Raw genomic sequence first — 25,027 nt, forward strand, 5'->3', positions numbered from 1 at the left:
TCTGTGTTTGCCAAACTGTGCTGCTTGTTTGTTTGTGTCGCCGCAGCATGACTCAGCAATGCTGGAGATCTGGCTGTGCCGTCACCCTCAAATTCAATACTCATTCATAGTGATCTGATCTCTCTCTGGTGGTGCAACCGCACGGACCTCCGTCCAATTTGTCTTCCCCAGGACGTGTTCTGTCTGGGTTGTTGATGTGAAACGACTTTTATTTGACAGCTAATGATGAGCGCGATTGATCGTGATGTCGTGTCTAGACACCGGCCCGCCTGCTCACACAATGATCCATCATAATTCCACTAACGCTCGCGGTGGTATTTGCGTGAAGCCACGAGACGAGTCTGGAGTGACTCCTCCTCAAACACTTTTGGAATCTCCGCTGTTTTGGGGGGGAAGCTGCGATATGAGCGCCGGTGTCGCTCGCGCTGGGGCTTTGAGGCGTAAAACACGAGAACCGCGGCTCCCGAGGGAATCGGGAATCGTAAGAAGTGGGCGACATGTGCGTCTCATTGACGGATCAAAGGGAGTCCCCGAGAGTCTGCTCGGCTCCCCTCACTCAGCTTCACCTCCTTCTTGCTTTCATGTGCTCACTTTGCGTTAAACTTGTTTTCATCCTGTTTGTCTTGCACTTGTGCTCTCAAAGAGTCCGGCTCGCGGGGAGCCCTCTGGATTTTACTCCATTAGCCTCCCGATAAACACATTGAAATCCCTCTTTGAGGATGTCGGACCACAAATCCCACCAGCAACATTTTGTATATGAGAATTTCCTTTTTTCACTGATAAGAGTTGTTGAAAAATACATTTTTACCACTGCCTAAAATGATTTATCCTGTTATCACAAGTCACCAAGGGGGAAGTTTATTGATTCAGTGTGAAATCAAGTCACAGATGCAGCCTGACTTCGCTTTTTCCTGTAAATCCATGAAAGTTCAGCTTCTTTTTTGTACCGATGCTGCTGTAAGACAGTGTGTGTGTGTGTGTGTGTGTGTGTGTGTGTGTGTGTGTGTGTGTGTGTGTGTGTGTGTGTGTGTGTGTGTGTGTGCGCGCGTGCACGCGCAGCGCCCATTACTGACAGCTTTATGGAGCCTGCCCTTGTACTTAGGCACCATAAGCCGCTAATGACTTCCTTATTTTTACTGTTGGAGACCCTCCCTCAGTTTCATTTTAGACTCCTGCTCAATGAGAAGTCTCAAGAACAACATCCGCTCGCACTGGCAGATTAGAAGGTTGCCACAGGCAGCTTCTTTACGAGTAGCTTCACGCTGGCACAGAGTATTCAAACCTTGAATTTAAGGGACGCCCAGTTTCTTTTTTTGTTTTTTTTCAGGGTCTATTTTGACTAGACACAGGAACGTGTTTCAACAACAGCAGGATCTCAGTTTCATGTGGCCATTATTGTAGTGTTGTCTTGTAGTAAAGGATTGGGTCAAAGTCACACTGAGGGGTGTTTATAACTCTGACATTGGCCTTGGCTCCTCTGACTTTGAAACAAGTCTTGGTGGCAAAGAAAACGTAGACAAGCGGAAAGTGCACTGGTGTTATTGGTGGAGTTGGGATTCGTGATGTATATGTTTTAACATTTTGAATGAATGGGACAAAAAAAACATCATTCGACACATACTTATTGCTGTTGTTGCTGCAATTTAGAGCGAAACCGATAGTAATACCAATGGCAATAGTAATGCATACAGTTTACATAGATATGGTGTATGGTGTTTTCTTTTGTTTCAGTGTGTTATACTGCACAAGTGCCCACGACTGCACTTTTAGCAACTATAGAATGATTATCTTTGCACACGGTTGTGCACTTTTAGCCATTTGCCGTGACCTTTTGTAACCCAACCTGAATGTCATCCCCATGTGTTTGTGACAGGGGTCGCGTGAATGAGTCCATGCATTTATCTGCACAATTGCATCATAAAGCAAAAGATGGATGTTGTGCGTACGCTTCCTGCCATTGTAGCAGCGTGAAGTCAACGTCCGGGATACACCTTCCCCCTCTGGTGAAGTCATTTGCAGCCATCGCAGAGCGGAAGGCCTGCAGAAACCCCACTGCCTTGGACTGACTCCCGATTCAGAACGCACCACGTGGGCTCTTAAGAGTGTAAAAGGTCTCTGTGGGGGCTCGCTGGTTTACCACCTCTGGGCAGCCTCACGGCCAGTAAATAAACCCTCTCCGCTGTCCTCGCCGTTCCACTCCACCTGTTAACGGCTGCCACGGCAGACTGCCAGCCGCCTCTTTGTGATATTTATGTTTGTGAGGAATGTGACATATTTCGGGAGAACCCCCGGGAGAGGAGGAATGCGCTAGCTAGACCTTTGATGGAAGTGTGGGGATCAAATTGCAAAACACACACTCGGGACATGAAGAGAGAAAAAAAAAAAAAAATCAAGCTTTAAAATGTGTGACCTTGCATGTGGCAAAGGGCCACTGCGGCTTCACCTTTTAGCGGTGAAATGGGCCTCAGAGGAGCCGCGTGACACTAAGAATGTTTATGGGTGTTAAAGGAGATAAGAGTGTTTCATGTCGCGGTTTCACTGACCAGTAGTTTAGGTGCCAGAAAAAAAGGGGGGAACCCTTTTTGGCATTTGTCTCGAATGACATTGTTTTGCCCTCACACGTCAGCAACTGCAGTTCAAACCTCAGCAGGAAGGTTTAGGAAACATCCCGATGCTTTGTGCCAGTGGTTCTCAGCTGGTGGAGACTCAGGACCCACATTTTTTCCCTTAGCATGAAATAGCGACACGAGTTTATTGCACAGCATTGAAATATATTCCACAAAAACATTAATTAAATAAATGATCGAAATTATTGAATTGAATTGTGTGTCCTGCAAAAATAAATGTCCAATGTTCTCTCTAAATACTGTATATATATTTTGAAATCCCTCTTCTTCTTTTTTTTTTAAAAGAGAATCTACAAGTAGCTTCAAAGTCCTACTGACTTTACATTGAAGATCCATCCATCCATTTTCAATACCCGCTTCTTCCTGAGCTCAGGGTCACAGGGTCTGCTGGAGCCTCTCCCAGCTGTCACAGGGTGAAGGCCAGGGTGACACCCTGGGAAAGTCGCCAGTTAAATCGTAGGGCCACATAGAATCAGAACAACCATTCGCACTCATATACACACCTACGGACAATTTAGGGTTTCCAAAGCCCCAATTCCACTGGCCAAAAAACGTGGTGATGTCCCGCTACTAATCGGCATTTGGTGGCAGTGGAATCGGCTCACCGAGCCGCGCTGTTCCGCGACATAACGGGTCAAACAACCCGGCAAGCGACCCGGGTTATAATCGGCTCCGATCGGCACTGCACCGATCGGCTTGCGATGGAATTGGGACACAATTCACCTCACGTGCATATTTTTGGACTGTGGGAGGAAGCCGGAGGACCCATGCAGAGAACCCACGCAGACACAGGGAGAACAAAGTCCACACAGAAAGGTCCCACGTTGAAGATCAAGATTTTAAATGCAAGTATTCAAAGTGAAACAGAAGTGGAGCAAAGACTGAGTTTTTGAATTCAGGAGAGCTGCTGACTCATTCACAGCTTGCGTGTCTCCACCGCGCTCACCAAAATATCTGTTTTCATTAGAGTTCGTGCGGACAAAAGTTTTTTTTTCCGGCTCTGAGCATCATCTCACTCTCTCACTCCCTCCGTCTCTCTGTTTCTCGCATCGCTGCCCAGCTTCTCCCCTGGGAGTGGTGCCAAAAAGGGGCACCCTCCTCCTGCAGCATTAGCATTAGTGGGAAATGTCGGAGCCTTGTGCCATTATTATTTAAAAAAAAAGAAAAAAAAAGTTGGCTTTCATTTCCACGCCAATGCATATATTTATGTTCCAGAACGTGTGCAGAGGCATTTAAGAGGCGTTCAAGGGCCTGCGCTCTGCGCCGCGGGTGTTATTTTTAGCCGCGCTGTCGTTTTTTTTCCACTAAACACTGCACAGTGGCCGTACAATGAAAACCCACTTTCGGGAACCCTGTTTTTCTTTCTAATCAACAGCCGGCTGCGTCCAGAGGCCCCGGACTCGGCGAGTCTCTGCGCTCGCTTCCTCGGCCTCTTGCTTGTGTCTGCGCTATTAATAGAGCTGGCCTGAGAATTCAGACTAAGGTCAGCAATCGGATTCCTGCCTCCGAGTCGTGGAAGGGAACCAGAAGGAAAAGTCCCTCCGAGGAGTTGTGCATTTTTCACGTTGGTATTCACGTGTGCGCAATCTTTCATTCATGCAGGAGCTGCCATGAGCAGCAGCAGCAGCAGCAGCAGCAGCAGCAGCAGCAGCAGGTCAGGATGTGACACTCTGATGCCTGCGTTTGCCTCTGAGCTCTAATGGGAGCCACACACTGGAAGCTGCAGTTAGACCCGCTGAGGGCTCATTACTTTAAGTGCATTGTTTAGCAAAGATTGCAGTCGCACTTTATAGTAAGTGTTTGTCCTCCATGAGAAAGTTGTCTGTTTCAAAGGGGGGAAAGCATTATTCATCCTTTGTTTTAATGCCACATTGACGTACAACCACATCCATCATCCTTTTATCGTTCCAATCTAACCAGTCTAATATATGTGTTTTTTGTTAACTCATGAGCCAATCTAGTTCTCCCTTCATCTGATAATTAGGTTTTGTATTCTCTTCCATAATGCAGTTGATCCTGATGGATGAAGGCTAACTCTATTTTTGGAGCCAGAAAAAGTCACTTGTACTTGTGGCTGCCGTTGGATGCCCAACAACAGAAACCTGGCTTTATGTGAATTGTTAATTTTCCACCGTTTAAATCATCTTATAAAAGTTGCCGATGCAGCTGGATTGCTCAGATAGGGAGTCGGAAATTTCAAAGACCCGCCGTCGTTGTTTTGTTTGTCAGCGACTTGTGACTGAGGCTGTAGCTGCAAGCCTGTTGAAGAAAACCCAAAACGTGGAGCGTCTCTGAGCTCGAAACGGCGAGGCACAGCCCGAGTTTGGTCAGTCAGCGAGGTTCATTTCATCCCAACTGGACTTCATTTCCTCATTTAAAGAGCTGAGAGTGGCGCCCAAGGCCCTCGCCTCGGCCAGGAGTTTCACCCCCGGTGCAGTGACGCATGTCGAGTAGCGCTGCTGGCTTCAAAAGAAGACACTGAGCAATTGCCAGCTGGCTCTAGATGCAGTAAATAAATCAGATTGACCTTTATTGAATTTGACAAAGTTTTTATAATCACATTGAGCGTTTTTCCTGAACGGACCTTTCCCTTCCCAAATGACTTCCACTGGCTCTTTCGCAGACAGACGTGAAATAAATCCCAACAACTTGTGACAGGCAGTATTTCATCTGACTTGTCATAACATCCCGTAATTTGCAGCTGTGAAATTTTCCTCATGCTAATTTTATTAGGTTCCTGAGGAATGTATCGTGAAATAAGACTTTACTCACTTTTTAGTGAGTGATATAAAAACACTGGAGGTGATTTGGTAATTCTTATCCGTACTTTATTTGACTTTTTTCTCAAAAATTTGACTTGATTCACGAAATTCATACTTTGATCTCGAAATTTCGACTTTTTTCTCGAGATTTTGACTCGATTCACAAAATTTTGACTTTGATCTCAAATTTTGACTTTGATCTCAAAATTTTGACTTTATTCACAAAATCAAAACTGACTTTACGCTCTAAATTTCAACTCTAATCTTGAAATAGAAACAAAGGAAATAACACAATCTCCTTCCTGTAATTATTATTTTTTTCTCTTCTTGTGGCCCTAATCCTCTTTCGTGTGTTGGCGACTGCCGTGGTCAGGTGACACACATTTTCATTCAGCCCTCCTCTGACAGAGCCGCGCTTCTCCCTCCGTCACAGATGTGGCCGACTGGATTATTGTTATTAGCGGAGCGCAGCTGCTGGTGGCACGGGCAGACAAATAGACACGAGAGTGAGAGTGAACACAAAACACAGTTGCACACATTCAGCATTTACAGCTTAAGTCGGAGTAGCGCGCGCGCACACATAGAGACGCAGAGACACACAGCAGTTTAAGCAAACATCAACAGTGCGCTGCCTGTTCTTCAGTTACAGATGGTGAGATCAGATTAACGCTGCAGCCTGGTCTGCACAACATGACCCACACAGATTACGATCCACTTCCAAACTGCATATCTGCACATTTAAACACTGACTTTCATCTGCAAGTCCGTTACAACGTTTCGACGTTGTTGCATATTATTTTCTGCCGCTGGTTCCAGTCTAGTTTGCCGCCACGGTATTCACATGTTCTCTGCTCTCCGGAGTCTTAAGCAATGTGCTGCGGTCACTTTGTGTCACAGAAATCTGCTATTTTTGCTTTATGGAGATTATAATGTGAACATCTGGCGGAATGACACGACTGGTTCTGCAACGCATGCAGAGGAGGCATTATTTTTTCTTTTTACCCTCTCTGAGGAATTTTTATGGTCCTGGCAGTTATATACAGGAACTTGTATCTAAAGGATTCGAGTTGAATGAAATGCTGGAATGTTGGAACTCGAGGTCTGCGACTCGCATGCAGAGCTGGTCATTTCTGCTCTCTTGAGGTCATGCCTGTAAAAGATGGAGCCGGGCCAATTTTTTTTTGTATGTTTGTTAGTTGTTTTTTTTTTTAAATTTCGGATCTTCTCGTCTTCGGATCCATGCTCATCAGTGTGTCTTGTGTGTGTGTGTGCACGGCTCCGAGCTGTCACTAATTCCTCCGAACCTGCCCTTCACCCACATCCTTCCCTCCACATTACTGTCATCTGTGAGCCGCAGCGGCCTGGTCCCTGCTGTTCCCCAGCAGCAGCGGGAACCCCGAGGCTGTTTGTCAGCCGAGATGGTTGGTCTGCTCTGTTCTGCTCGGCTCGACTCACGCAACGGAGCCTTTCTGATTGCGGCTCTGTCAGAGCGAGACTCCTCTCGGAGTCCCGCTCGAGTTTATTACACCTCCCGTTTACAATTATCTCAGTAAAGTTGATGTTTTTCTTCGTCTTTTTTTGTTTTTGGTCCAACTGAGATTGCATAATCCCCAGATCCAGGATTGTGTTTTCAGTCCTTATAGAGTTGGCATGTTCTCCCTCCCTAACTCACCTACCTCCCGCAGTCCAGAAGTTGAATTGAATTGAAGTGAATTGAATTGAATTGAATTGAATTGAATTGAATTGACTTGAATTGAATTCCTTTATTATCACGATACAAATTCAATTAATACACAATAAAAAAAATAATGAATACTTGCAAAACGTAACTAATAAAACCATGGTGTAAAAAACATAGTAGTAAAAAGATTGTTACAATATATTATATGACGCTGATCTTCACATATGTGTGTTTCCAATGAATATGGGGTCACCACAGTCACATAGAGAGCGCAGTCATGTCACAGGATGGTGGAACGTGTCCAGCGGGAGAAGCAGAGGTCAACAAAGCCAGCAGAACAATTGAAAGTGGGTTTCAGGAATTCCTATCACATCTCTTAACTGCCATGTTTCCTCAATAGAGGATGCAGACAAGCTGCTCAGGTCACATGAGCTGAATGTTCACTGTGGTCAGAGTTGGTTTGTCGAACCTGACTTGCATAACATCAGCTAATTGTTACTGATAAAGGCTAAAGCCAAAACCAAACCAAAAGCAAGCAGTTGTTTTGTGAATGCACATTGAATGGCGTTTTGCTGCCTTCATAGCTGGAGCAGAACTCAGTGCACTACTGGGTGTACTGGGTGACAGGTAGATGGATGTTTTTCTAACTTCCTCATCAAAAGAGATGACACTTTCTCAACAACAAAAAAATACTTTTCTGCCCATGTTTTGTTTAGAAACCTGAATTGACCTATTTGGGTTTTAGTCAATGAAATTACGACCTGAAACAAAATTAATTCCCAAATGAATTTTGCCAGGTTCTGTGTGTAGCCTACTGGGTGCTGGTCTCTCTCTGAGTTCGTTCACCTGAGGTGTTGGTGCACTTCATGCACAGCACACTCTTTGATTTGTGAAGACTAAGTGCTTCATTTTTTTTAGTTTTTGCAGTTTTTTTTAAAACCTTCTCTCGGTAAGTGTCTCTTATGCCCCCTCTTTCTCTCTCTCTCTCTTTGGTTCATAGATAATTGAACAGTAACGCTCGGTGGAAATGTTGACGGTGAATATTTTAACACATCTGAGGTGTGAAGCAAAAAAAAAAAAAGGAAAGATTGCGGCTCATTTACGGCTGCGTTTCAACCTTCACTTTGAGAGCACTGCTTTCATGGTTGTCACAGCTCCATCACACACTGTCACTCACCTTGCTGCTGTTTATTTCATATGTGAGTGAGGGAGCATATTGGGAAAAGCTTTTGGAACGCTTACACTTACTGAATGCACACATCCATGCCAGTTAATGCCATTGTGCAGGGTTTTTTTTAGGTGAAAATATCATCAGTTTATCCACAAGCCTTGACACTCGTAACCTGATCTCCAGTCAAATGTTATTCATTCAAAACTGCTACAAATTCAACAGAATTCTACTGTTTTCAACACTTTGCCCTCATGATTTTTTTTTTCTTAGTTTCTCTGTAAATACTTGTCTGTATGCTGCACAACAGTCGACTTGTTTCGTCCATCCACATGGGGAAACATTGTTGTGTCACGAGTAGTAATGAAAAATGAAAAAGCGAAACTTAACGAAAGGCAATACATTTTGAGTTTAGTTTTAGAGCATCTTGAGATGAATTATGAGGATTGTAAGAAGCAAGTGAGGTGCATTTTTAAAAATACTATTTATCCTCGTAGATAGACAGAGCACCATGTCAACTTTGCGACAGAAAACCAATGTGTTATATTGTTTAATGACCAGGGAAATGATGGACTTCCTAGTTCCCAGTTGTAGTACCTACTAGTCTACTACTGTGCTGATCATCACTGCCCTACCTGGTTAAGGTGATGTGCAGAGGGTGATGGCCCAAGGTCATCCAGTACGAAGAGTGGTTGGTCCAGGTTCACCCTTTGCAATATGCATATTGTGTGGTTTAATCCTAGCAGAGTGTATCGGTGATCAAATATGCATGAGATGGATGGATGTCAGTTCATAAGGGGTGCATGTTGATTGGCCATTTGCAGTCACAGTGTGTTTTCAAGAGTGCTTCATGTTGTTAAAGTCATCATTGGCAATACATCCCATTTGTGTGTCTCAGTGTCTGTGCGCGCGTGCGTGTGTGTGTGTGTGTGTGTGTGTGTGTGTGTGTGTGTGTGTGTGTGTGTGTGTGTGTGTGTGTGTGTGTGTGTGTGTGTGTGTGTACCTCTCGCTGTGTTTGGGCATCCAGATTAGAGAAGCAGATTATATCCGGGAGGACGGGAACAGATGGAGGGAGAAGGAGGAAGGGGACAATTATGTGTAGTTGATGTTGAAGCTCAGGCTGCTCTGGACCCACCCAGGATGGGTGTTCCATCTGCTGAGCATCACTGTATCATGTGTGTCTGTGGATCCCTTTTTTCGTTTATTGAAGAATTTGCTGATGTCATTTGCACTGTGATTCAGTTTCAAAACACACTGGTCCTTTTTTGCAAAATAAATATGCCAAATCGACCGGAGGAAAAGCCCCCCCACACGGTACCGTTCCCTGTTTACACAACATAAAGAATGGTGCCATCAAGACCATCCATGACATTTTGTGTTCTGAGTTGAGGAAAAAAAACAACTCAATGCACGCTCAGTTAGGGACACAAATTATCGATTAATCCATTAATGGTTAGTTGATTGACTTTGATTAATTGATAGGTGGCAAATTTTCCTGTGAACCTAGATTTCACAATGGAAAATGTGTAAGGAACGCATTCTTTACCCGTAAACAATGTTGAGGGTCCAATGTGACCCATTTTTACAGTAGAGAAAAGTAAAAACACCCTAAACATTTATCCTCTGACTTTAAGTTGACTTTTATTTAAAAAAGTTATTTTTTTGTTCTAGGTATATTATGACCATCACAGTATCTACAGGTGAACTGCTCTTTCCTGCCACAACATTGTTATAATGATCTTAACTACCCGTGCAAAAAGTGTTTTTTTGCAATTTAATCGATTAAATTCTTAATGGACAATTAATCAATTAATTGTTAACATTCCTAGTTGAGAGGTTTTTGCATGGCAATAGCAGTGTTATTTTAATTAAAATGTCAAATGATATTGTATGACTTTAACACTTACCAGTTATCAGTTCACATAAGAACTCAACTTTTTCTTGAGGCTAATGCAACAAACACCATTTAATGAATTAGGTGGTGCTAATGAGACTAAAAGCTTTTGTTAAGTGAAAGAAATATTAACAAATATTACTTCAAGAGCGTTGTTTTGGCCAAATGTATCACTGTATGTTTCAATACTAATCATCTCATGATAATATCTAATTGTGACTTACATACACTGATCATGTATCAGTAACAACCACATTTTATAGCCAATATTGGTTTTTGTATCTTTCACCCAGCTGCGATAAATGTTTATATTTCTTGAAATATCTCAGATGTCTCAGCACTTATGACGTTAACAAGAAAACTCTCGTTCTCGTCTACTCGTTCCCTCATCCTGACTCATGCTTCAGCTGCCACCTCAGAGGTGCTAAAACCTGCCCAGTTGACCTGCTTTCATGCCGCTGTGACATCTACACAAACAGCTGGCCGGGTGAAGCATGCCTGTAATGGATCAACAGGCTTGTACTGGCGGTTCTCTTTTTTGATGCGGCCAAACTGAAGTACCTGCACTTGGAGGTTCAGGTTAAAGGCTCCATTTTCTAGCAGGGCGACCACCAGACACAACAGCGTTTCACCTCCACTAGGTTCCTGAGCTGCTAACCTGCTGTTTAGCTTCTCAGCCCTGAGTTCACAGTTTGTCCTCACGGTGGAGGTCCTCCCGAGAGTCAACAAAAGGTTGCTGACCTTCGGTGATGCTGCTAAAAGCACACAGTAGTCGCCAGGGAGTTGACCCAGCAGCACCTTCCTGGCAGGAGAATTTAGGCCCCGTTTGTGTTTGACAAACACCCAAACCAGACAAAACATCAGAACTCTTTATTATTTCGGGGGGGGGGGGGGGGGGGGGACATGAAGCCGTTGTATGGTTATCGTGGCAGTCAGCCCACACTGCTCAGCTCACCCGTCTCTTGACCTGGCCTGTGTCGGGAGTTCTGTGTAGCTAACTGTGTCAGAGGCAGAATCAGCTTTATTAGCCAGGATTGTGCATGCCAAACAGGGAATTTGACTCTGGTTTATCTTCGTTCTCTCTGCTTAGCTAAAAAACAAAAACAAAACGAGAAGACAGTCAACAAAAGTAAAAAATAAAAATAAAAAAGTAAACAAATGTGCAAAAAAAATGCAACTCGGTGGTAAAATAAAATAAAATATCTATACAAGTATAGATTATATAAATACAAATATTATCTATATACAAGTATACATTAACATGCATTTTTTAAATATATAAAAAATATATATAATATATTCATGCAGTAGTAGGAGGTACTGTGGTAATAAATACATTAATAAATATATAAATTAATTTACACATATACATGCATTTTCGTGACAAGCATATGTTATACTCAGTGTTCCAATAAGCAAAATAACGCTCAGGTTTTCTCACCTTTTCTACTGTTGGGTCAGCATGAGTGCAATGCATGATGGGATATATTGTCCCGTTTGTGACTATCGGTTGTACACTACTTTTAGCAATGCATTGTGGGATACATTGAGTGGACTATATAGTGAGATGGGTGGGCGATTTCAGAAAACAGCCTTGGACTCTGTGTTTGATGGATCCTAGTATCAGGAAAAAAAATACTATCAGTTCACCGTGCAGTCTGGAATACTGAGCAACTCCTGGACCCTGCAAGTCTTTGGTAACGAAGAACAGAAAAAGACAATGACTTCCATTGTCCCGCCCAACGACACCTTGATTGATAGGCAGGTGTGGCCTTTTATTAAACCACCACCACCACGGCAGGGAGTGACATACCGGCTCTACCTGCTGAATCAGCCACCTCTAGCCGCGCGTCAGGCTTCAGGTTACTGACAAGCAGGTATTTGGACTGGATCACACCCTGCATCAAAGGCTTGGTGGCGAGTAAAACCCGTCTGTCTGGCACAGACTCGGCGTAGTAGTAGTAGTAGTTTAATTCCATTCAAAATCGACGCTTGAATTTTTGCTACATTAAATAATCTTTCCGGGACGAAAGCTTTAACATGACCCCGCGTGTTAATGCTAATTCAAGGGCAAAGATGAAAGCTTTTACAATCCCCAGATTATCCCCCAGGCATGTATTTTTTTATGCCTGTAGTGAAAACTGAGCCTTTAGTCAAACTTTTTTTTTTTTTTTTTCACGCACATCAAACATGATGTAATGAACGGTTAACCTCCGATTCTACTTGTCCTGGGGGCAGCAGCTCAGACTACAGTGTTTTCCTTAATCAGCCGTTGTTGCGTCTGAGAATAGCGAACCTGCTCTCCGTCTTCGGCGAGGACCCAGACGCTGATGTCATCTCTCCGAGTCAGTTTGCCGGAGACACAATGCAAACAGTGTTTCGGCAGATCTGTGGAACCGACTTCGCCCCCCTCCTCCTCGTCCTCCCCCCCACCACCTCCTCCTCGGTGGTGGTGGTATTACGATAAGGAGCCTGGCAGGAGCCAACGTTCGCACAAGGTGGTTGTGTGTTTATGTAATATGGGAGTGAGACGGCCTGGAATTCAAGTGTGCAATAACAAGGCCACACAACAACCCGCCGACTTCCTCTCACCCGGCCGCCCCTGTTGGAGTTCAGCGCCCTGCAGATGTTGGAAGTGTTCCTTCTGCTGTCGGCTTTTGTTTCACAGGTTTTTTTGTGAACCCCCCCAGTCGTCTCTGTTTGGGTTCGACACGCCAGCTCTAAATGAAAACGAAGTTGCACGTCTGTGCCTGTGGGCCTCTGGTGTAATTTGCTTTTGCGGTTGGATTCCAGTGCAAACCAACAGGCAACTGCACACTTCACTAGCGCGCTAAGTCTCCGCTACAGGAAGATAAGATTTTATTCGCTGAGGGGAAGCGAGGTCGTTTTATTTTGAAGGGTAATTTCAGCCACTTGTTTGAGCTGATTTTGTTGAGTGTTAAATCTGCTCGATGCCGCGCTCGCAGGTTAGCGTGCTGCGTAACGCCAGCTAATTCCATTCTGCTAATGGTGCATTTCAGACGTTTGCTGAGAAAACACAAACAGGACTGTGGAAGCACAATTGAAACCCGCTTTCATATGGAAATAATTGCGCTTTTTCCCCACAGTTTCCTGTATTTTTTATTGTAGTCGTTCGAAAGAACGATTACTAAAATAAACTCAACTTTTGGACGTACTGGAACTCCGACCGAGTTGATGTGAGTTGCTTTGTTTCAGTGGATATTAAAGCTGAGAGGACCCACCTGACCAAACATGGCCCATGCGCAGCTTTTCACATCATAGATGGCTGACTGCGAGTGTTAGTGCGGCTCCTATAAAACAGAATTAAAGGAACAAAGGAATTCCTCTCGGCAAATCCCTAAAAGCAGCTCTGCTTTCTCTAAGTGGCCCCACCTCGCCAGCCTTTGTTGTAGCGCGGACGCCTCTTTCGGGCGGGGAAAAAACAAAGTGCTTAATGCTTTAGTTGCTTTCCAACAGGAATCGCTCTGTGTCAGATAAAGCGTCTTAATTGAATGGGGGAGGAAGTGTAGGAAGTGCAGGTTCAGCGTATCCAGCGTCCCTTGTTCCTTTGCTATTGTGGAACATTATTTATGTTCCTGCAGAGGTGGCGGGTATCTGCTTCTGAGGGGCGCCACTGTTTTGGTTTTTTTTTTGCTTTTTTTCAAATCCATTTTTCTAAACTCATTTACAGAAAATGTGTATCTGATTTGGGTTTTACTGCTTGGCTGCTGAGTGCCTCACAGGTTTGGAATTGTCCTTGGATGAGCTCCAGTGGTTTTATATGCATCATATACTGTAATATGGCGGTAAAGAAGTTTTTGGACACCCGTAAAATGTTACACTCCCAAAAATTTTAAATGTAATGTAAATATGTAATTTTAAATGTTATGAAAATATATGGCTGCAACAGAATTTCTTTCCCCAAAAACTGGCATCCACTGCTGTACAGTGAATTAGTAAGAATTTATCGGATTTGTATTGGAATTTATGCCCATATATGGGCATTTGTATGTGTTCTCCAGGGGGAAATTAGTGCGTGCCTGTGTTTTATGCTTTTGACAAATAAACAGTGAAGCTCCCTCCACCCGGGTTTACAAGCAGCAGGTGGCGCTGTTCCCCCTGCCCTGCCCTCTGTGAGGCACAGTGTCCGTGGCCCCTCCCACACATCACTAAATCACATTTAGCTGCTACCGCAAACACACACACACACACACACACACACACACACACCCAGCTGTGTTTGTTGGTCTCTGCTGCTGCTGCTGCTGCTGCTGCTGCTGCTGCTGCTGCGACTCGTCCCTGCTGACTCCTCACACTGTAAACAAGGACTGCTTAGCAGAAACTCACTCGCATCACTCTACTGTCAGCCTACAGTGCTTGATATAAGCATCAAAGCTCATTGGACATGTGTGTGTTTGTTTGCGTGGGTCCTGTGTGTAAAGGCTCTCTATCCCTCGGGTGCTGTCAGCCCTTTCGCATGCACTGCGACGATCGGGGCCGAGGATTAAAGCGGGGCCCGGGGTCACAGGAAGTAGCATCGCTCGCCCTCTCGTGTCCAGGCCCGATCGGAACATGGGCCCCGTTTTAAGAAGGAGAAGAAGCAAAAAAAAGTGGGGGATTTCAAGCGAGACTTCCCCGCTGTGCTGCTTCTGAGGCGGGCATGCGTGCCGACCTGATGCTATTTGGGTCTGCTGGTAGTCATTACCGCTGTGTAAGTTGGCACTCTTGTAGAGCGAGCTATTAAGATTGGGATCAGGCTACATTTAGGTCTTCCTCCCATAGGCGAAACAGTGAATCTCTGCTGAATTCCTTTCCGCTTTGTTCCTCGCGCTCCCGTTGAAGCGAGCCGCCGGTGTGATCCCAGTATCGGTCCAGATGGGTGTAGATATTCAGACGGGCTATAATATGTGAAATGACAGGTATTGTGCGGCCTGAAAAGTAATACCGCTCGTGGTGTGTCGAGTCCTTGAGCTCATTAATCTGCTCCGCACCGAGCCCAGAGGAAGAACTTGATCTCTAAATCTGAGTTTTCTTAAGAATGAGAGTGATTATTGCTGCACACAGGCACCAAGATTAATGGAAAAGCTTTGTGTGCTGTGGCCTATTTAGGTGTGCATGTGATTGTGAGTGTGTGTGTGTGGGTGGGTGGATGGGTGAGAGAGAGAGAGGGAGTAGAGATTGTGTGTAAGATATAAAATAAAAAAAGATTTACTGTGGAATGTGGGACACAAGTGACCTCTCTGCCCCACTATTCACAAATGCACACACATACACACACACAGACACACACACACATTGTGCCACTGGTGCCCTGGCGGTGCCAGTCCCAGCTGCGATGCCTTGTTTGGATGTGAAAGCTATTGTGATGTGCACGCCAGTGTTGCCAGTGTTGTTGGTCTGCAGACTCTCAAAATTGTTTTGTTTTTTTTACTCGCACCTTTGAAATAAAGCCTTGGTTCATTTCCTCATCCAGCCTTTAAATTCCAGAAAACAGCACTTGACCCAGCGGAAGGTGGCTTTAAGATCTTTGCATCGCGTACGTTGAGAGGTCAAGGTTCAGGATGGCGAGGTGACAGGGGACACGTGTCTGCAAGCTGCCCACCAAACATCGCCTCCCTCTGAAGTCCCTTCGGAGGCTCAGTCCGCGTACCAGCTGCAGATTGGCCGAGGAGCAACGAGAGCGGGGCGGAGTTATCGCTAACGCTCCAGATGTAGAGATGCAGTGGGAGACGTGGAAGGTGTGCACCTCTTTCAAATCATCCCATCCCAGAATAGGAAAGTTAACTGGAGAGGGGAAGCGGGCACTTATGTAACGCTGGAGTGTCCTGGACCTGTTAAAAAAAAAAAAAAAAAAAAAGTGCCAGCATGAAGAGTCTCTGCAGTGGCTGATGGGAAGCGTAGTCCTAAACACACAGCATGGCAGCCAACGTGGAGGTATGTGCTGTTGGATTTCTCCTCCATCATCCTATTTATTGGCTTTTTCTTCTCTTCTTTGTTGGAATGCTGCGTTCCCATGCGAGCTCCGCATATCTAAAATTAATCTCCTGCGCTCCACGTGACTGCGGAACCACAGTGAGAATCCGCCTGCTGTCTGTCTCTGAGGTGGACAAAAAGCCCCCATGTATTGATCAGGTGTGACAGCTTAATGCACTGGGAGTGCGTCGGGCGTTCGAGACCCTGATGGGGGGAGAAAAAAAAAAAGACACTGTTGCTCATTTTAGCCTGAGTTCAAGGCACTTTGGCGCAGAGATGCATGTTTTTGTATGTGCGTGCTAAAATAGAAGCGGGAATTAGGCCGCGGATACTCTGAGAAACTTCACGTCCTAATTGCGTGTTCCATTCACCGCCGCCCCTAATGGAAATTTGCATGAGCAGCTCCCAGATCTGGCGGCAGTGTTGGTGGTGGTTTTGGAGAGCGCGAGGCTATTTCTGTCTCCCCACCCCGAGCCAGCTTCACACAGAGAGCCCCGCTATAACTATCCAAACAAGCCCGGCGTTCACACAGAGCGCACATGGCTCGCTGCGCCACCTGCTACTGGCCTCACCACAAGGGGAAACCTCACCGCTCCTCGTCGCTCACTAACGAGGGAGCGAAACGCGGCGGCGGCGGTTTGAAGGTTTGCGCGACGTGAGAAATTCTGCCAGCGTTTGAAACGACAGCACGGTGAAATCCTTCACCTCTTTTGCTCGCTCCACTTATTCAAAAAGCGCGTGCTTACACACACTTCTGGGGGTGGGGGGGAAATTCCCTTTGTGATGTCACAAATGGGCGAAACACCTGTGCCAGGTTAGTGACGACAACCCGCTTTCCCCCGACCAGCGTCACACTTCCTAGTAGCCGTCTTGTTTTTGCTCCGTTCCAAAGTCACGAGATGTAGCAGGAGGCTGTAAACAGAGGGTTAAATATGCTGTTTGCTGGAGATCTGTAACGATCAATACAGCTTTGTTCATGGTCGTCGTGCAGAGCCGCTCCAACTGCACCATGGAAGAGAAAGCTCTGAAAATCAGAACAATATCAGCCCCATTTTTCGCCATACTCTAGTTTAGTTTAGTTTATTCGATCTTAAGTGTACTCAGACACATGTGCAATCAGATATACACACAATGTTAAATTGAAAAAGGGTAAGCTGAAGTTATGGAGCTTATATTTGCCAACCCTTATAAACTTTTACAATTCGAGATGCTGCTAAAACAACTTGGCAAATTCACAGCGTGATTTTATAAATCAATCATTAACGGCAAAAAACAACCAACAAACGTAGAATTTACAATGAGCAATGAGTCATCAAGCCCCGATAATAGCAGGAAGGAACTTCTACAAACACCAAGATATAAGAAACCCAAAAAAGAATGGAAAATAAATGAGTAAATAAGTAAATACATAGAATATTGCTAGCTCTAAAGTGGCAGGCTGGCTGTCCGCCCCTACAGTCTTTTTTGATTTACGGTAACACAAAGATTGAAGATCTACAACCCCGGCTCCCACAATTTGCGAGCGGATTTTCTGTCAACAGCAGCCCCCCACGCCAAGCAAAAGTGACTTGGCATTCATGGAATAATAGCACAGTCATTAGTTCCTGTCTCCTGTATTTCCTCCCCGGCCTGATCTCTGCTTTCCTCACAGCGGCTCCATAATAATGCGCTGTATGGTTTCTTTAGGCCTCCTGATTGCATTTCCCATGTCATACAGCGGGGAGGGGGGGAGAATGTGAAGTGGGCTTTTCCCCCCCGAGAGCCGTGTCCATCAGCGCCCTTGGCAGCCAAAATCCACCACCAGCATCCAACATTAACAAAGCCGAGGGGTCGACCGCGCAACTTGTTTATGTTGAGCTGGTTTTTCATCTCCTTCAATTGTTTCTGTGGGACTTTTATCGGGCAGCGGCTCCAAGTTTTAGCCCTCATTGTAGAATCCAACATCGCACACGATGAGATATTGCTGATAAGCTCCTGACAATTGCTTAAGAAGTCGTGGCCAAAACGGGGACCCACTGGTTATATCTTATTTAAAATGAAAAGTTCTATGTCTGCATGTCCAATGAACCTCGGGCCAATTGTTGCTTGTCGCCCGGCCTCGCTCGCTCAGATCACATGACAAACAGGACATTCCAGGGCCAGCGGCTCCTCCAGAGAGATCCCTCATTGTCCAACCTTAAACTGCACGTTGGGAGAAATCCACCCGTGTATCGCAGGAAATGCCAAAGAAGCAGCCGCTGACAGGGCAAGACGTATGGCGCCCGGTGTTTTTGTTCACATACCCGAGTACACGTTCCTCCGTTTTCACCTGTTTTGGCGTCAAGTTTCAAGTAATGGGAGGGACGCATTAAGAAGCCCCCAGTTATTCTGAGCCCCACTGTGGTCTCACCTGTGGCATCGCCAGCCCATCCAAATGTCGCGTCAAGCTGTTCATGGAGGCTGTAATTGGTTCATCGGCGGCCTGCTCCATTGGGAGACCATATTAATATCAGGCCTCATTGTGTTGCAATGCATTAGAGTGATTCAGTGAGAGACGTGTCAGTTTCTGTGTGCAGTGGATCCCATCTCTACACTGGCGTGGAGCACTGGGGCTACATCGATGTTATGTATTGCCAGTCAATCGTGTGCTTCATCCTAAATTGACTGATCCACTTCACACATGACCTGACACCGGCTTCCTATTGGCTGCGGTCGAGGTGGACGGGCCTATTGAATTCAGACAGAATGACTGACACAGCATGACACACATGGAAGATATAGTTCAACCATACTGAACGTTATAAAATGACGTGTCTGCTTTGAAGTATTTGTAGTTGGGACTTGATCATGATCGTTTACAGGTAAATCTTTCTGTGTGAAAGGAGAAAACTCTTTTTTTTTTTTTTTTTACATCAGCACATCTGGAAATGTTAAAATCCAAATCTCATATCAGCTGGACGTTAATAAGCTATTTATCTTATTTTTTTCCCTCTTGCTGAGGGATTTGCAAAGTGAATGTCAATCCCATCTGTGTGCTGTGGATTGGTTGGTAGATTGAACAATTAATTATGATTAGAAGATACATATATACAAGCTATATAAAGAAGATATATAAGGATGCTTCAGCCTCTTTTTCTTCATGAGATCAGTCACATCTGCGCTGCTTTGTGTTTTTTCCAAAATATGAAATAGAAAGCTGAATCTAGTGAACTGGCTCTAGTTTAATAGAATAGAATCATTACAGATCCCAAAAGCCACAGATATGGCAGATAGCACAAGAAAGAGTTCAGCAACAAAATGAAATGAAAACCAGTTATAGATCGTTGAATGAGAGCTTTAAGCCTCAAGCGCGTCTGACCTGACTAGTGTAGCTCTCGAACACTATAGTGTGTGTGTGTGTGTGTGTGTGTGTGTGTGTGTGTGTGTGTGTGTGTGTGTGTGTGTGTGTGTGTGTGTGGCATAAGTTTAAAGCCACTTGCAGCACAAATTTGCATAGCAACGAGCCACTCTGCTCAATGCTTAATGCCGTACGCGCAGACAGGTTCGGTGGCATGTAAATAGTTATTACTAATTCATTTACAAGCCTAATTAGTGACCTGATTAGCATAGCGACTTATATTTAATGTATCACAATGAAGTCTGCTGTCGGCACTTTAGCGTTTCCCACCGTGGTGGTTGATCTCAGCGGGCTGACTCTGAGTTGGTTGACAGATCAAAGTGGTCAGGAAGACACATGTGGGCAAGTGTTGGAAGAGGAGATTATTACCCGGGCGCCGGAGCGTGCGCCTGACGTGCGGTTGGGTGTGAGGCCAGTGAACAGTGAGTCGTGGTTCGTCAATGCCGCTGATCACTTCCACCCGGAGGGGATGGGGGGGGGGGCGTAGTCGGGCTCAATCGGGCTGAAGGGCGGCCCGTCCTCTGTGGCGCTGGGATATAAAAGCTGAAAGCTCCGGCCCTCTGCTTCCTGCTGCCCCGCTGGCGTGGGAGGAAGAAGAGGCAGAGGCAAGAAGAGGCAGAAGAGGTGAGGAACAGGTGAGACGTGGTGGGAGGGGCAGGAGAGGCGGGAGAGGCGGGAGAGGCGGGAGAGGCGGGGCTCTGGGCGGACAGGTTGGGTCGCACCTTCAACGCAGAACGTTTTGTAAGTGGGAGTGTGCAGACTGTCGTGCTGCAAAGAAATTTGGAGAACGTTGCCGTGGATAGGCGATCGCAAAAGAAATGTTCATCTGAGTTTGTTTGTTTGTTTTCAAAACAAAAAAGATTAAGACTGGTACAAGTTACAGATTTGCACCGTGAACCGCTCACCGTTTCGCCGTCGAAGGGTCTTTTCCATGTAGGACAGGCCATCCGCCATGGTGACAATTGATCTCTGCGGTTCGGTTGCTGGAAAGCAGGTCACCGATTTCCTAAACTGGGGAACTATCAATTTTTCTTCTCTGCCCTAAAGCTGCAATCCAGGCCAGGCACAATTGAAGCCACGGACGATGTAGGAAACCCTACAGATGCGCAGGGAAAAAGCTTTTCAAACAGGGGAATGCCACATGGGAATTGTTGATCATTGGAAAATCATTGCATCAGACTCGTCATAAAACATGAGGCCGATCGACACGTTTCAGAGTTGCGTGAACCTGCGACGGAAACTTCCTGTTTTCTCTGTGTTTTGGCTTTGGCTTTTGAATTTTGGGTCCAAAGCTCTCGACAACTCCGTGTTATGCAACTGCGCTGACATGGGCCGGATCCGGTGTATTTTCGGTGGTGCCTCAGGCCGCCGAGCAGAGAGATATCAGGAGGGCTAATGACACAAGGCTGGGCTGTAGCGACGGGGAGGCACAATAGAGTCACATGGGGCCGGAGGAAGCGCCGGATCATCTGCCCTTCAAGTGTGCATTGTTCATCACTCATCTGTCTGCTTGCTCGACCAGACAGATGCGCTCCTTTCTCCTGTGCTCAATGTGATGTTTCGTTCTCTGCATCCTTATTTTTGGCCTTAATGAATCTTTTTTCCCCCCCCCCCACCCCTCCATCCACCATCTTGTGTCCTGCCCCCGATTCACTTTGTCCCACGGCTGCCACATCTTGGACCACGTGCCCCTCGCTCGCTCATTGTGGCCCGTCTCGGTTCCGTCTCCTTCCTCTTTTCATGTCACCCTTTGTCTTTTTTTTCTCCGATCGTTCCCCCGCCCCAACGCAAAAAAAAAAAAAATTTTTAAAAACTCACCGTGTGTGCGCGGGCCCCTTCCGGTTGGAGATCATAGAGTGCACGGTAGCGCCCGTTGCAATGGAAGACAGTGACCATGAGGTTCAGTCTTCGTCTGACGAGCGCGACTCCTGCCCCGCCTCCCCAAATCGTGGCCGGGACCACGACGCTGACCAGGTACTGGCCACATCCTTGCACTCTTCCTCCACACAGCGCCACAGAGCCCTGCTGCTTGGCTATTTGACAATCTTGCCACAACTAATGGGCGCAGCACAACTCATCCCACATTACTTTTACTCACTTCTGGGCATCACTGCATTATTTATCGTGCAGGAAGCTGAAGTGGAGAAGACACAACTTGCCTAAACTGTACAGTACATCGTCGTCAAGGAGAAAACTCCACCTTGTTTTTTTTTAATGGCTTCAGAAAGAAAAGCCTTTTAAGAATACAGGATATTTGGTGTGAGAAGAGTTCAGTGTCCTATACTTGACCAGCCAAATGCACAAACTTGTCAAAGTGTTCATTTGCCTATCCTCTGGATCTCAGTTCCTCCCACGTTACGCCGACGATCCCCTTCCCTCCGTTTGTCTTTACCCCGACACTCATTTTGCCCCCGCTGCCCTTCCCTTCCTCCGATCCACGGCGCCTTTTCTAGCATTCAAGCCATTCCGATGACTCAGAGCTGGAGAACATTATGCAAGACCCTCACCATCACGGAGGGCAGCACCACCACCAACACAATCACCACCACCACCACCACCACCAGAACCAGCAGCAGCATCACGGCCACGAGGCTCACGGTGCAGGCAGGGAAGACGAGGAGGGCGACCACCTCCACTCCCACTTGCAGCCGCCGGCCACGGCTGGGGCGCAGTCGGACTCGGGCTCCGACCCCAGTTTACCGCAGAGCAGGAGTGTGGAGTTCGACTTACCGTCCCCCGTCAGTCCCGCCAGGCCCAAGAGTCCGTGGGGTCGATTTGACCCATACGACAATAATGAGGTAAAATGAGAACGTCCTGTTGCAAGGGGAGAGATCTGATGTGACTTAGGTCTCCTGTGGAGGAAGTGTTTAGGGAGGACGTGTTGAGCGCAAACAAAGCTTCCCTGAGAGTGAAATCTGGTTCTGTTATTTTGGGGGAACCTCGGCTGATTTGTTTTCAATTTCAATTGGTCTTGCGTGATGGTTTCATATTGTGCTCTTCTGGCTTAATTAGTCTCCGCAGGTCCACGTCAGTCTTGCAAACAATTTCAAAACAGCATCAAAGTCATGTTTGTGTCTATTTTACAGGACCAGGACAAGGAATATGTGGGTTTCGCGACTCTGCCTAATCAAGTGCACCGCAAGTCCGTCAAGAAGGGATTTGACTTCACGCTCATGGTTGCAGGTAAACCCTGCTTTGTGCACAACTTAAGATAGCCCGCTGTTCACACAGTCTTGTACGTCACTTATTTTCTTTGTGTTCTTTCACATCTAAAGGGGAGTCTGGTTTAGGAAAGTCCACCCTGGTCAACAGCCTCTTTCTCACAGATCTTTACAAAGATCGGAAGCTTCTCAATGCTGAAGGTATTGAAGCCATTGTTATCTTTGGATCCATAACACCAAACTGGGGTGCTGTGGGCCACAAAGTACCTCAGCTGGGAGATCCATCTTCAACGAGGCTAATGCTAAGCTTAAGCCAAAAAAACAATGTCCATTTGTCTCCTTTACCCAGAGCGAATCACTCAAACAGTAGAAATCACCAAACACACGGTGGATATTGAGGAGAAAGGCGTCAAACTCAAGCTCACTATCGTGGACACGCCTGGATTTGGGGATGCTGTCAACAACACTGAATGGTACGTGTCTGTCTCCTTTAAGAAATGTGACAAACGGGATGAAGTGCGTTCACACTGATCAGCAAGAGGAAATCTATAAAGTGCTCCAAGACTTAAAGAAAGTAAAAACTTATGCCATCTTGTAATGCGTTAGCATTTGGCGAGCTGCTTGCGTTTCTGCCATCCAGCTGTTTATCCAGTAAAGCGGGATATATTGTCATCTAGGTTTTCGTATTCATTTTTTTTGTTTGTTTGTCTGTTGATTGGCTGTGGTGAGGCATTCGGGACAACATTCCCCATGTCAAAATGAGCGCGCCACACACGAGCTATGCTAACGCATGTATGCAAATTGGGACCCGGCTGACTGTATTTACTGTATGTGTTTACGCATCGCTCTAGCTGGAAGTCAGTGGCTGACTACATCGACCAGCAGTTCGAGCAGTACTTCAGGGACGAGAGTGGCCTCAACCGCAAGAACATCCAGGACAACCGCGTGCACTGCTGCCTCTACTTCATCTCACCCTTTGGCCACGGGTATGACAGAGCTGCTGCTCTCTCTCCAAGGGATCTCCGTGAAACCATGCGACGGACCCCTTTGTCCAGTTGCACATGCACGCGCAGCAACCTCAGTAATTGTGATGTGCCTTGAATGCATCGTGTTCCTTCTTGCCCTTGCGCTGTGTTCAGGCCCGTTAATTGTTAATGCGCTGCTGCGCATTGTGAGTGAGTTTCCTTCTGCTCGGCCCCGAGTGAGTTTACCGGAGCGTTTGAGTGTTTGTGCCGAGTGCTGAACCGGCAATTTTCAATGCCTTCGAGCCCCCACATTAGTGTAGCGTCAGGTGCACATTTTTTAACTTACTGTGGTGGACTAACTGCTCCCTCTGCTGACGAGGTTCTGTCATTACTCCGTGCTGACGCACCATTCAATGTGAGGGTTGTCAGCGTTTTTATTTTATTTCTACACAATAGTAAAAAAAACCCTGAATGTTTTGTTTTTTTTATCATTGGTTCAGCTTCAAAGTAATGAACTTAGAAGCTGTTTATTCGACGGTAATGACTAATGTGGAGTGTGTTTCTCTGCATATGTCACCTTTCCTTCATAGACTACGGCCTTTGGATGTGGAATTCATGAAAGCTCTGCACGAGAAGGTGAACATCGTACCCGTCCTTGCGAAAGCAGACACCCTCACCCCCAGTGAGGTGAAGAAAAAGAAAATCAAGGCAAGCTCACCTGGAGTATCCGCTCGTTGGCGCAGCCATTCAAAAAAAAAAAAAAAAAAAAAAAAAACACAGACGCCCACACGTCCGCTTTCTCTCCTTCCTCTCTGTCCGCCAGATCCGTGAGGAGATCGAGCAGTACGGCATCAAGATCTACCAGTTCCCAGACTGCGACTCGGACGAAGACGAGGACTTCAAGCAGCAGGACGCTGAGCTCAAGGTGAGACCTGCAACTCCCAGCGTCTCCGTCTCTGCCCCCTCCGTCCGCAGGTAGACGTCGTGTCCTTTTGAGAATACGCATGAGTGAGGATTTTCCCCGACCAAAGCAAACAGAGCAGATGTAATGCATAAATCATTCCTCGCCAAGGCTGCACCTCTGTCTTGGCAATGCGCTGTGACAGAAGCCTGTGCAGCCTGTAGTCAGTGCTATCTGGAGCACAAGGCTTTTTTTTATTTGACAGTGCAATAGCCATGTACGTCATATACAGGATAAAAAAAAAAAAAGCAAGAAAGCCTGACAGCTTGTATCCATTGCTTGCCTTAAACTAAAAAAAAAATAAATTAGCGCTGCCGCCTCACAGCAAGAAGGTCGTGGGTTCGATTCCGGGCCTGGGACCTTTCTGTGTGGAGTTTGCATGTTCTCCCCGTGTCTGCGTGGGTTCTCTCCGGGTTCTCCGGCTTCCTCCCACACTCCAAAAACATGCATGTGAGGTCA

At 46.2% G+C, this 25,027-nt stretch overlaps 1 protein-coding gene across 3 annotated transcripts in view; it reads left to right on the forward strand.

Annotated features, from left to right (window-relative positions):
- Nucleotides 1-25,027, forward strand: part of septin4b (septin 4b) — a 42,431-nt gene that overhangs the window by 12,790 nt on the left and 4,614 nt on the right. Inside the window, exons 2-8 of one of the 3 annotated variants that reach the window (XM_076036013.1) lie at nucleotides 21,935-22,279; nucleotides 22,568-22,664; nucleotides 22,757-22,843; nucleotides 22,992-23,115; nucleotides 23,494-23,628; nucleotides 24,198-24,315; nucleotides 24,431-24,532. In XM_076036013.1, coding sequence (XP_075892128.1) covers nucleotides 21,935-22,279; nucleotides 22,568-22,664; nucleotides 22,757-22,843; nucleotides 22,992-23,115; nucleotides 23,494-23,628; nucleotides 24,198-24,315; nucleotides 24,431-24,532 — 1,008 coding nt within the window. Of the gene's footprint in view, nucleotides 1-15,913; nucleotides 16,067-21,934; nucleotides 22,280-22,567; nucleotides 22,665-22,756; nucleotides 22,844-22,991; nucleotides 23,116-23,493; nucleotides 23,629-24,197; nucleotides 24,316-24,430; nucleotides 24,533-25,027 lie in introns of those variants that run through there. The other 2 variants (XM_076036015.1, XM_076036014.1) reach the window with 2 other exon arrangements.

This window comes from Nelusetta ayraudi, unplaced genomic scaffold, assembly GCF_046127955.1.
Source record: "Nelusetta ayraudi isolate G7.1 ecotype Tasmania unplaced genomic scaffold, CSIRO-AGI_Nayr_v1 ptg000048l, whole genome shotgun sequence".
Lineage (NCBI taxonomy): Eukaryota > Metazoa > Chordata > Actinopteri > Tetraodontiformes > Monacanthidae > Nelusetta > Nelusetta ayraudi.